Below are 12,473 nucleotides of genomic sequence, written 5' to 3'. Positions count from 1 at the left end.
TTTTTGAATATGCAAGTAGATAATCTCCACAAATGAAGATGAAAACATATTTTGAGCATGTTTAAAGTGGATTAAAATATAATAATAAAAGACACAACAAAAATCTTGATACAATAATAGCTCAAATAATTATCTTTAACAAAAATCTATTAAAAATTACTATAAAATTATAAAATGAAATTAACATTAATAAATAATCAATTAATTTATATAAAATCCCAATTTAATCATGAATAATTACTTAATTCTTTAAGTTCCACTTCAAAGAAAGCATTGACACATCAGCTAGAGAAGGGTGCATTATTGTTTTGGAGTAGGAGAAAGCATTGACACATCCGCTAGAGAAGGGTGCATTATTGTTTTGGAGTAAGAGAAGGGTGCATTATTGTTTCGGAGTTCTATGTCCGTCGCATCAATATTTTATTTGATGTGCCCAATTATTTTTCCAAAGTAAAACTATTATTCAGCTTAAATAATAGAATGTATAATATTTCACATTCTATAAAATGTATAATATTTCAAATTCTTTGAAAATCCGTTTTACTGAAACACAAATATATGTCCGTCGATGACATGATCGGAGGGTAGATATTCTATCCCGCCTTTAAATTCAAATCCTCTTGGTAGTTTGGCAACATTGCGCGTATCCCTCTCAACGAGCTCAGTAGCTCGCATATGAACAATCATGGTTTGCAATCGCATAAACATTGCCCCAGAATCGATCCACGAGCCACCAGATCTCTCTCTGCACGACTTCCAACAGTTCATCTGCGTTTCTTCGTGGTCAAAACGATTTCAGAAAAGGTATTTTTCTGCAAGAGAGTGCTAAAATTGCAAAGCGCCATTATTTTCTTGTCGCCGTCATGAATCCTCTACGCCTTGTCCTAATGAAATTATTTAGAGTTCTTGATTGGAAAAATTTGCCATATTTCAACTTTCTGGAAATATTTCAACTTTTTGCCTTGCAGTTCATTCCCCAATGTCACTTCAGGAGCACGCAGGTAGTGATAAAACTTGGGTCTGGCATGCAACTGATTTCTCAGATGGGGAACTGAAGGAAGAACTCTTCTGCATTCGTCTTGGCTCTGTAGACAGTGAGCACTGTTCTTAGACTCTTCTAATCCTTGTTTGTATCATGTATGCGGATTTTGAAGTCTCTGCTATACGGTCTTGTCATTCTCCTGTTGTAAGCAGTACTACCCGAGATAACTCAATTGACAAATGCCATTCCACTCTACTGCCCGAGATAACTCAATTGACGTATGCCTCATGAGCTGCACTGAATTTTTGGATTTCTTACTTGAACTTGCTGGTTTTTAAAGGTCTTCCTTGAACGAGCTCTGCAAAAGGTCTGTTATCCGGGATCTGTACTAATATAGAAGCAGAGTTGAGCAATTAGAGGAGCATCTATGCTTTCAAAATTACCCAAAACTCTCACAAGCCAACTCCGACTGCCACCGACCTAGACTGTTTCATTTATACTGTGATATGCCTCTCCTGTAAACTTTCATATTTCTTTTGAGTACTAAGTAATTATGAAACATCGCGGCAACTGTTGTCAGGAACGGTGGTGGGGAAGCAGTAGAAAAGATGGATTGAAATATTCAACGCCCACTTAGGTCATTACCTTGAGTATTGGGCTCTTTGAGAGCCGAAAACTAAACCAGCCTTAGTTGCTGCTACTAATAGCCGTGTGCAACCTGCCCTTTTATTTTGTCCGAGGCCGATAAGGCAATTTGGTGTGTACTTGATGTATATATACCTCAGCTCAAATATAATTTAGTGGCAACCAGTTCCCTCGTTTGCATAAGTTTGTTAGCGTTCTATAATTGATGTGACAGTCAAATGTTTTTGCGATAATTGGGGTATTGCATTCTTCTTTGATTATTGGTCTGTTTCTTCGCGCTTCCCCTTGGTTTCGTATTTGAGTGGAGGGAATATCGTTTTAGTGTTGCATATATCCACATTAATCACAAATTTATTGACCAGACCTCAAAGTTTTTGATATCAGAGGTTAAGACGAAACCATATTTTACACTCAATTGATCCAGTTGTTAGTAACTTAGTTGTTTGATGGCTTTAATGAAAATTCAATCCACCAGTTTCCCTAATGGCCTTTTCCTGTTCACTAAACTGCTAAACAATCATTCTAACAATCATTCTAGGGAGTGATTAGGAGAGTGCACTTAGACACTTGTTGGGAAATAGTAGCAGTTACACTTAGGAGAGTATCATCATGTGCTGGCAGCCAAACTTATAGCAGTGACTATGCATTAGAGGCCATTGCAAACCTTTCAAGGCATAGTGAGAATGGGTTTTCTGTAAGCATTGAGTTATATTCTCCGATGCTGTCAATTCCCTGAATGACTGGTATCTCTTTTCTCCCTTACAAGCGCTTTCCTTTGACACCTGAGTTTCCCCAGATCAGCATCATAATACGAGATAGATCTCTACACAATTGTTCCGCTGAGAATGTTATTGATGTCCATGTGACATTTTTGTTGTTTTTTAGGGCAGTTTAACTGAGAATTTTGATGTTCACGTGACTTCTTTTTGGGCAGTCTGAAAGGTTCAGTTCAATTCAACGAGTTCATTGCCACCAAAACTTAAACAGTTGAAAGGTCAAAAATATCTGCAAACAAGCTTAAATCCTTTTTGACACTGGATATCTTGTAGGGCTCTGTAATCGTTAGACTGTTTTTGCAAGCTCAGTGTGGTAGAGATGTTGTAATGTAATGTCTTCAAGCACTGTACTATGACTATAAATCAATCTGCAGAGGATGAGCAGTTCTCTGTTCAGTTCCATATGGATCAAGAGGGGTGCTTGAACCTGAAACTTGCAATACCAAGCGGTCAAAAACAAGTATCTCCTTCTCTTCCTACTAACATCCTGACAGAAAAGGCCAATCTGATGGTGAATCCATGCTCTTATGCTTTGTTAATACCAATACTCTTCAGAGAATGATCCCTTTAATATAGAAATTTGACCTTCTTTCTCCATGACTTCATCTTCTAAAACCTGTACTCTGTGCCACAAGTCAGTTGCCTCATTCCGGATGTTTAGAATAACCTGGTCTTTAGCTTCTGCTGCTTGCTTAAGCAATATATTCTGCTTGATCATATCACTCTTTTCGGCCCTTAGTCTGCACATTTCATCATGCATATGACATATTTTCCCTTTCAAATCATTCATCAGATTTTTGGAATGTATCAATTCAGCCTCAGTTTCAACCTTTTTGTAGTTGGCATTTTGCAATTGTCTATGCACTTGCAGGTGTTCAGTTTCTGCAAAAAGCAAATCTTGGTTTGCAACAATGGCTGTTAACTTTCGGGTTAACTTTCCCATCGACTCTTCACGTTTTGCAATCTCCATCTCAGTATTCAGTACGATGGAAGATTGTAGTAAATGATGCATCATATTGACTAAAAGTTCTAAACGCTCAAATCTTTACATTATTATGGTTTAAATAAATCTAACTTGACATTCTGTGATGGAACGAGCTGCCTATCTTTCGTGGCATTTTTGGGAAATTACATAATTCATGAAAATAGTGTTTTGTAGCATGCATTCCCATGTTCTTTGTTCTTAGATATTCTCTTCTTTCTTTTCCTTTATCTATAATTTGTTCGTAAACCATGATGACCCGAAGTTGGATACAATTGGGAAAAAAAGACTGCAGGAGATAATGGTACACAGAGGCCTTTTATGTACCAAATAACCTGTTGCTAAACTGTACATTCCATTGACAAAGAACTGCTACTATACCATCTTCTTTACTTCCTAGTATAATATCCATGTTTTCTTAGACCAGTGTTTTATCCACCTTGTGTTCATTTCAGGGGAACCACTACCAGGACAGTGCCGACTGGTTACAAGCTCAAGGGGAAGAAAAGAGATGAATTTCATAATCACATTCTGCTTTGAGAATGAGTTCTATATCTTGATGACTTTCATATAATCTAAGACCTCGTGGAGATGGTTTTTCTTTTTGGTTTTTTTTTCACACCATTGACAGACCCTATATTTAATTTGCATGTTTGCATTTTGAACTTCTACAGAATCCCAGTGGTATTACTAGCTTTGGGGCCTCGTCTATTTCTTCTCTTGGTTTTTTTCTTTTCAGACCTCTGATTCTAGGAAATCTATTGAGCACTTGTTAAAAGGAGGAAAATGATCTTGAACCAGATTCTCTCTTAAGCAAGAGAACGATACAAGTGCCTTGTGCTTATAAAATTTTCTTTTATTCTAGTTTAACAGATTATCATTAAGGTTGTCAATCCTGCATCCCTGCAGAGTTTCTGCATCAGGGTTGTGGGATTTTGTGGATCATGTGCACCAAATGTTCTCTAGCAAATAGTGCATCAAGAACAAATAATGCCCTGCGAGATTCTGTGTTTGTTGAATTAGATTCCAGGCTTCTAGAGCTTCATCCTATTTCACCCTACCAGTACTTTCATATTGCCTTGAAGCAAGCCCATGGTTTACTATTCACTATTCCTAAGCTTCATTTGAGTAACATCATAATGCTGCCTAAGTATCAGATGTTGCTGTCTGAGATCAGCCATTTCGACTCTAAGAGCTCTCAATGTTCCACCCATAATGATATTATCCTCTGTATTCTTGGAAAGTACCATCTGCAAGCCTTCCACTCTTTCAGCTAAAGAGCTCATCTGCAACGTGTATAAAAGGGCTTAATACATGATGTATTCTACCATTGATGCTAATAAAAATAATCCTTCAAAATAAAACTCTTAAGCTTCAAAATTACCTCCTCCTCTTTCCGCTGGGCAAGTGTTAGAAGATCCTCATTTATATTGAGGTAATCTGTAACATAGCAATTTAGTTGCCGTGTTTCTTTTTTGGCTTCTTCCACAGTTCCTAGGTCTTCTATTAGACCTTCACCTCGGGTTGGAATTTCTGATGCATCTTCAATGTGTTTTAATGGAGAAATCCCAGCCCACAGTTTTAACGATCACTACCCGATATCAGAATCTATTGGAAGCCCAGATATTTTATATGAGGCCGTTGATTTAGAGGAAGATCTGAAGATGTATCAAATTCCACAAACAAAGAGACTCGTGCCTTTGATCCGAAAACAGTAAGAACCAATTACAGTGATAACATAGGTTTGAATTTCTAGGCACTTGAAGCTTCATGAAATGAACAATGGAGATTGACTGCAAATATGAAGAGGCCCACCATGATGTTTAGAAGCCCCTCGAGCTTGAATCTCCCTTTCAAAATGGCCATACATGAAAAATTTCAAGCCCCTTGATGAAGCATCTTGAATCTCCCTTTCAAAATGTCTTACATTAGGCAGTTACAAAAAAAGATATATGCAGCCCATGTTTCCTGCTCCAGACAAGCCAAATCCCAAGAAAGCTTTCCTAACAACTTTTGGAACATTTTTTTTGTATCCTTAGTCATTAATTGATACATTTTTGGAATGTTTTTCTAAATGAGAAATTGTAGCTTGCCATTTCTTTTAATCAGGATATGAATAGTTTCTTGAAATTTTTAGTTTATTTTTGGAAAACAGTGTACAGTAACTTACAACTATACCTTTGACTTAGGTACAGTGCTATGATTGTGATTTTTATTTTTACAATTGTCTACTGGTTCCTATGCCTCACACTTATATCATTGATGGATTTGCCTAGAGAACCAATGAAAGCTTCCATCAGCCCCTGTTGCCTTTAGCTGGTCTCTTGCCTTTTACTAACAGACCTGGAGCCTATTCTAGCTTGAAAGAGCATTACGATGGACATATAACGTACGGAGTTGTCTCCATCTTTTTATAGCCTTTAAACTCTTCTTTACCTGTGAGTTTTCTATTCTTATCTGACATAACTGCTTGTGACCTTTGGGAAACGTTTCAACTTTCTCTTGTTGGCGTAGTAGCTACAGAGAAGGGTATTGTGTTTATGTTTCTCGAAGATACCTCTGCAAAGTCCATGAGTTTGGAAATTTTCATTTTAGTGAACCTATTGGCTTTAAACCTAGCTGCTTTTTTGGCTTGACAAGTCATCTACATGGGTTTTCTTGTAATGTACAAGTTATACATTAATTTGTAGTATGTACATGGGTTTTCTTGTCATGTACAAGTTATCCAATTAATGTATGCAATGGAATACTGTCAAATGTTCTTGGTATTTGCACAGTCATTGTTGAAAGCTTTATGGTTCATCTGCTTGAGTGATAGTAATTATGTGTTCTACTGCGTCATGGGAGTAATGACTGTGCTGAGAAACTTCCAAAATAAAGAAAGAATAACAAAAAAACACATTGTAGAAATATAAATAAGATAATAAGATTATTATAGAAAACTGTTGAAATATTATTATTAAAAGAAGATATGACAAAATGGCAGAGTCAGGAAGACGTCCCCTGAAGAAATTCTTTTTGCTGACCAAACAATAAAAGTCCAAATCATGTATATATCCACTAGGGTACATGTAGATGTTATATAGCTTCATGTCCAAACATAAGCATAGTTTAATTGTTTTACATTTTAGTTTTTTTTTTGGGTATATTTTCCAGTTAATTTTGCCTAAAATTTGGTAGGTATCTGTTGGAATTATAACTTTATGCACTCTACAATTCTATGACCAGCTGAATGTCAAGCAATTGAACCGCGATTTAAATCCTATTTTGTCAGCAATAAGTACTATACTTTGTCTTTATTTAGTGTAGAGAACCAAGCACTTATTCACTTATCAGCATAGTTAAGACTTGAGTTTAGGGTGGCTTTAATTATCTCTGGTAATAGCAAATGATACGGAGGATTGTGCATAACCCACCCCCTTTTTGATTCCAATAAGCAGAGGTGGTCACTATGGTAATCCGATTTCAATTTGTAGTTAGAAAATGGGGTCACAACTTTCCATATTTTTTGTTTTGTTTTGTCTTTTTACATCAAACAATAGTATATTTATTAGAACCATAGTCAACTAAACAAACAGGAAACAATTTATTTGACAGGTGGAAGAAGTGATAGGCTTAGAGCAATTGAATTGTAGGCCATGCTTCTTGACAAATTGATGAACAGATGTCTCCTTACTTGAAATTTAGGTTGGCACCATGGCACCATCCTGTCCATCATTATACACTAATCTTGTCATTATCTTCTTCACTGTGAATGACTGGCCTGTTCCCTGCAAATAGATCTGGGCATAGAGGAGCCAATCCAAGAACAGTAATCTCTAGCACAAGACAATATTAATGATCTAAATACCTAATCATGAAGCTTGAGTTTGATTTTTCTCTACTGGTTCTGAATCTCTGATTGAGGATCTCCCACTCGTCATTATCAAACCTTCTCCTTCATCATTGGATTCAGCTGCACTGCTGAGGTACTTTGGTTGGTTGTCATTGGACTTGAGAGCTTGAAGTTTCAAATGATTATAGTAACAGACAGCCAGAAAAGCCAGTCCACACCCACTCAAGTTTATGACTGTAACCTTTTCATTTATTACAGACAAAGATTATGTTATGAGCAGCCAGTCCTTGACAAGACCAGCAACATTCATAGTCAAGGCTGAAGTCTTTCCTATCAGAAGAAACACTGCAAGATTAAGAGCCAAGGCACAAGCAAAAATGTCATGTAATCCAAATCAAAGGAAGAGACCCTGATTATCAGAAATGGGTATTCTACTAAGGCCCAGGGGGTGCTGAGAAAAACAAGGCAACAAGGAGCAACAAAGATGTGATGGGATTCAACTTAATCCCTTTTGATGTTCGTGGAATTTGTATGAGAACCAATTGGGTAGTCTCACATGCAACTGCACTTAACTGGAGAATCACCTCCCATGCATTCATCTTGGCCTCCCCATAAGCTGAAATAGTAACTCCAATGGATATGGCCAACATATTGGCCTCGGGCTCACCTTTATAAGCTTCTTTCTTCAGGGAAACCACAATCAAATACACAACAATGGGAATTAGAGCTTTCAGCATTTGAAATAATGATACTGAGAGGAAAACATAGGCAGAATTTGAAAACCAGAGACCCAAAGAATACACTTATCAATACTATGGGTTCAACGAGCTTGAAGACTCTTACAATAGCAACAACCAGTGTTGAGTAGAAGCCCATGTGAATCATGGTGGGACTGATCACACTAAAGTTGTCAAGCAATGGCAACTCTAATGGATATGGCTAACATATTGGCCATGGCCTCACCTTTATAAGATTCTTTCTTCAGGGGAACTGCAATCGAATGCATATCAAATGGGCACAAGAGCTTTCAACATTTGAAATATCAATACTTTGAGAGACATGCACCAAGGGCTGCATCATTTAGGATTTGTACTCAGTTTAGGTGTCATATTCAAGGGGAAGTTGTTATGCTTTCCACCACTTCATAGATTGTTAGAGTGATGAAACAAAAGAGGCTCCCTCTTGAGGCTAGATTATGTCATTCATATCAGCTGTGTTGTTGATGTCCTAGCTCAGCCAGGTCTTGCCAAAACTCTGTTGAGGTTCAAAATTTATTATAAACTGAAATGTCTTCACAAGAATTGACCTCATAAAATGCAATAATCACAAGATATGCCATACATGGCTGTGATTATGGCTCGCAAGACCCTTAGACTTTGAGCAATGAGGCTCGCAACATCACTTATGATTATGCACTCTACAATTCTGTGACCAGCTGAATGTCAAGCAATTGAACCGCGATTTAAATCCTATTTTGTCAGCAATAAGTACTATACTTTGTCTTTATTTAGTGTAGAGAACCAAGCACTTATTCTGCTCATCTATAGAAGGGACAATGGTTGTTTGCCTATGAGGTATAAGGAAATCCTATCAGATGTTTTGTATTTTCGTATGGAATTGAATCATACTCCTGCACACTGTAACATTCATATATATCATAACAAGTGAAACAACTCTTTAACAAAATGGAGAGGGGAGGTGCAAGTAAAACAACTCTTTCAAAAAATGGAAGCTCTCTCAAATCGGGCAATGATGACTCCAAGGACTGCCTTTTGAGTTCTTTAATTTCCTTCGAACTCTCCTCTCCTTTTAGTAGACATTTCAAGGGCAAAGATAATTGCATTTCTAGCCTTCCCATTTTTTGTTCCTTTCTTGTGGTGGTTTTCCCAACAATTTCCACCCTAAGTAGCGTTGTTGTGGACGAAGTTTACTATTTTCTTATAAATGACATTTTGCTCCTTCCTTCGAACGTTTCGAATAGCTTTAGGTACCATTGTTTCCTTTAGAAATGACGGTTCCATGTTTAATTCGTTGTTTCGTTATGATGTCCTCTCTTTAACCGTGGTGACCTACGTTTAGGTTGAGATCAGCTCCAATGGTTGATGGAAGAATGATTTGTCTAATTGTAGGATGTTGTCAATAGGTTTGTGCAAGGCTCTGTCTCACTAAGTGCCTTACGGAATAATTTTTACCCTTCACAAGTGGCTCCCACTCTCAACCCCTCTCCATTAAATCGACCCCTCTCCATTAAATTTGAACATGACATTTCATGAGTTAAATCCAACACAAACTACTTGATCCACACTAGATAGTTTTATTCTATTGTTAAATTTGAAAATGACATTTTATGGGCTAAATCCGACACAAACTGCTTGATCCACACTTGATAGGTTTATTCTATTGATATATATATATATATATATATATATATTTGTTTTGGTTACACTTAAACTACACAATTGTCATTGTTATATTTTTTTAACTTTATTTTTTCTCACTTTAGGAGTTACTTTTAAAACAACGCATTTTATTTATTCTATTGTTGTATATATATTTTTGTTTTGGTTACACTTTAACTACACAATTGTCATTGTTATATTTTTTAACTTTATTTTTCTCACTTTAGGAGTTACTTTTAAAAAAACGCATTTTATTTATATTGGATATATTTTTTAATTCCATTGATTTGTTTGTATCATCATTGGTTGAAGATCAACGAAAGTAATGTGGTGTCCGTGGCAGAAGATGAGCTAATGCGCATTCTCATATTGATGCGAAACTTTGTGCCTGGATATAAGCAAATTGTTGAGGGTGATTGGAAAGTGGCAGCAATTTCTTACAGGTCATATGATCTAGAAGGGAAAACTATTGGTTCTATTGGTGCAGGGCGTATTGGCAAAGAACTACTTAAGCGTTTGAAGGTATTCATTCTTAGGATCTAGTACTACTTCATGATGTTGCAAACTTCTTTTCAAAAATCAGTGCTCCATAATTCTTACGCATGCATGCTGTTTGTTTCAAAATTTCAATCTAATAATAATAAACATTACATGATGTTGAATTGAATTGCGTTCCTTTGTACAACCCTTCAATTGTAAGCTTCTTTACCACGACCGTCTTTCTATTGGACCCGAATTGGAAAAGGAAACTGGAGCAACATTGGAGACAAATCTTGACGAAATGCTACCTAAATGTGATGTACTTGTCATTAATATGCCTCTTTCTGACAAAACTAGGTGCGCCTTATCACAATTTCATAAATAATCTCTCCCATTATTCACTCAAACATCAATAGCACCTATATATTTTGTAGAACTTGTGAACAAAAACCTAATTATTGTTTCTCTTGCCCTTTCCTTTTGGTTACAGTAGGGGAATGTTTAACAAGGAAGGTGTTCTCTACCAAGCCTAGCTTTTCTCTCAGAATCTTAACATCCCCTTTGCAAAGGGTTTCATTAGAATGACAACAACCCGCATTTAAAGCATTTCTCCACCCATCCTAATTAGAAATACAATTTTGGGTTCTCTACTAATTTTCTCCACACCCATTTAATCTAACAATGGACATAGAGCATGTATATTTATACTTGTGTGTTGGAAATACCATTTTATAATTTAATGTTTATTATTTTTGTTTTATTATTATTACTTGAATTTCTTCTTAACAAGTGGTTGTGTTTCTTTTGGTTTTAGTGAAAGTATGGGCTCCAATGTTGGCTCTCTTATTATGGAGTATAATTCATCTTTGAGAATTTTTCAATTATTAAAGTAGGTTAGTCAATTGCTTAAAATATTAAATTTATTTCAAAAAGTTTTTGTTACTTTATAGGTTAGACACTGGCTTGAAATATTAAACTTATTTCAAAATGTTTTTGTTACTTTATAGATAAGGCGTAGATTTCTTGGCTCTATGATGAAAATAATGAAGGGAAAATACATGTTAATATGTTACTTGTGCTCTTTGACTGAAAAATACACGGTGAGAGAAAAATGTATATTATGCTAATTGAGGAATGTTTTTCACTTGTCGAACTTATAGTATTGAATTTAACACACTAACACTTTACAACAATGAACTAACAATATTCACGATGAAAATAGCAATATGGAAGATTTATCTGCATAATGAAAAAGGCAATATGGAAGATTCTGATCACGTTCCAAGGCATTTCTTCAAATGTGGATGTGACAAAAGGTTGTTGTGGAAGTTGTTGTTTGTATATGGAAAATTTCTTGATCATTGTGTATAATCCTAATGTTGATAGATATGTCTACTAAATGCTTCCAGTTAATGGGGCATTGATTTGAGCATTCAATATATTTTTATTCTTTATCAAAGTATTCTTTTGTTGTATTTGTAGTTTTCAATTTATGCCTTACGGCGTTTCCTTTGCAACATCTGGTGCAAATGCTAGTATATCTTACCTCATTTTATGGTTAACATTGTATAACAAAAACATGCGTTGTGTTATGTAATTAATACTAACATGTAATATTGATTTTTTTTGTCAGAATGCTATAGGTAATGATTGCCAAGACGATGATCCAAATTATGTTCAACATATATCAGGAGATGATGAGGATGATGGTGGTGAAGGAGGAGATGATGATGATAGTTGCGGTGTTGGTGATGATGTGGATCAGAGTAATGAGGATGGTCAAGATGATCATGAGGATGATCTTGGTGGTGGTAGCTAGGCATGCACATGCATTGTTTTTTATGAAGAAATTATTGTGTAGAATGACATTGTTATGTTTAGATGGGTGTTGTGAATTTACCCTATATCAATGAGACATTTTGATTTTGTAATCATACGATGAGTTTGATTTATGTATGTTGTTAATTTATCGTAGAATAACGATATTCATGAAATATTTTGATTTGTTAATCATATTTGAATTTTACTTGTTTTGATTAAAAATAATACTGATTTTATTAGTATTATGTTGCTATTTTATACATGTTTTGAAAATTGTTAATGACACATTGTTATTTTTTTGGATGGATGTTGTCAATTTCTCTTAAATTTCTTTACAAATGATTTTGAATTGTGATATCTGCTTTAATGATATTTAGAAACTATCATATATTTCACTATGAATCTATAAATGGGGTCATATATGTAAAGAAAAATATACTCTATATAAGAAGTCAAATGCGGATGTAACCATGGATGCAAAATTGAAAGTAAAATTGGATGTTAAACTAGGAATTAATACAAAATGCAAACAATTGACATACAAAGTGTTTTA

General features: G+C 35.5%; 1 protein-coding gene across 2 annotated transcripts; it reads left to right on the top strand.

Annotated features, from left to right (window-relative positions):
- Nucleotides 1-615: 615 nt before the first annotated feature.
- LOC149195103 (formate dehydrogenase 1, mitochondrial-like) lies at nucleotides 616-12,120 on the top strand. Of its 2 annotated transcripts, XM_089408227.1 has the most exons (4): nucleotides 669-804; nucleotides 969-1,094; nucleotides 9,963-10,141; nucleotides 11,733-12,120. In XM_089408227.1, exons 2-4 carry the CDS (start codon nucleotides 980-982, stop codon nucleotides 11,916-11,918), a joined length of 480 nt encoding a protein of 159 aa, XP_089264353.1. In that variant the 5' UTR covers nucleotides 669-804; nucleotides 969-979; the 3' UTR covers nucleotides 11,919-12,120. The 2 variants fall into 2 exon arrangements, with proteins under 2 accessions (XP_089264352.1, XP_089264353.1); XM_089408226.1 differs by lacking the exon at nucleotides 969-1,094 and having other exon boundaries at nucleotides 616-804; nucleotides 9,932-10,141.
- Nucleotides 12,121-12,473: the final 353 nt, after the last annotated feature.

This window comes from Pinus tabuliformis, chromosome 2_2 (assembly GCF_031772625.1).
Source record: "Pinus tabuliformis cultivar Carrire ecotype Pingquan chromosome 2_2, CPIR1, whole genome shotgun sequence".
Classification (NCBI taxonomy): Eukaryota; Viridiplantae; Streptophyta; class Pinopsida; order Pinales; family Pinaceae; genus Pinus; species Pinus tabuliformis.
This window is presented reverse-complemented; position numbering and strand designations above follow the sequence as displayed.

Excerpts from the sequence above, each read along its gene's own strand:
- LOC149195103 (XM_089408226.1), top strand. The coding sequence starts at position 676 with ATGAACAATCATGGTTTGCAATCGCATAAACATTGCCCCAGAATCGAT. Across the intron at positions 805-9,931 it reads TCAAAACGATTTCAGAAAAG|ATCAACGAAAGTAATGTGGT; the intron begins GTATTTTTCTGC and ends CATTGGTTGAAG. Across the intron at positions 10,142-11,732 it reads AACTACTTAAGCGTTTGAAG|AATGCTATAGGTAATGATTG; the intron begins GTATTCATTCTT and ends TTTTTTTGTCAG.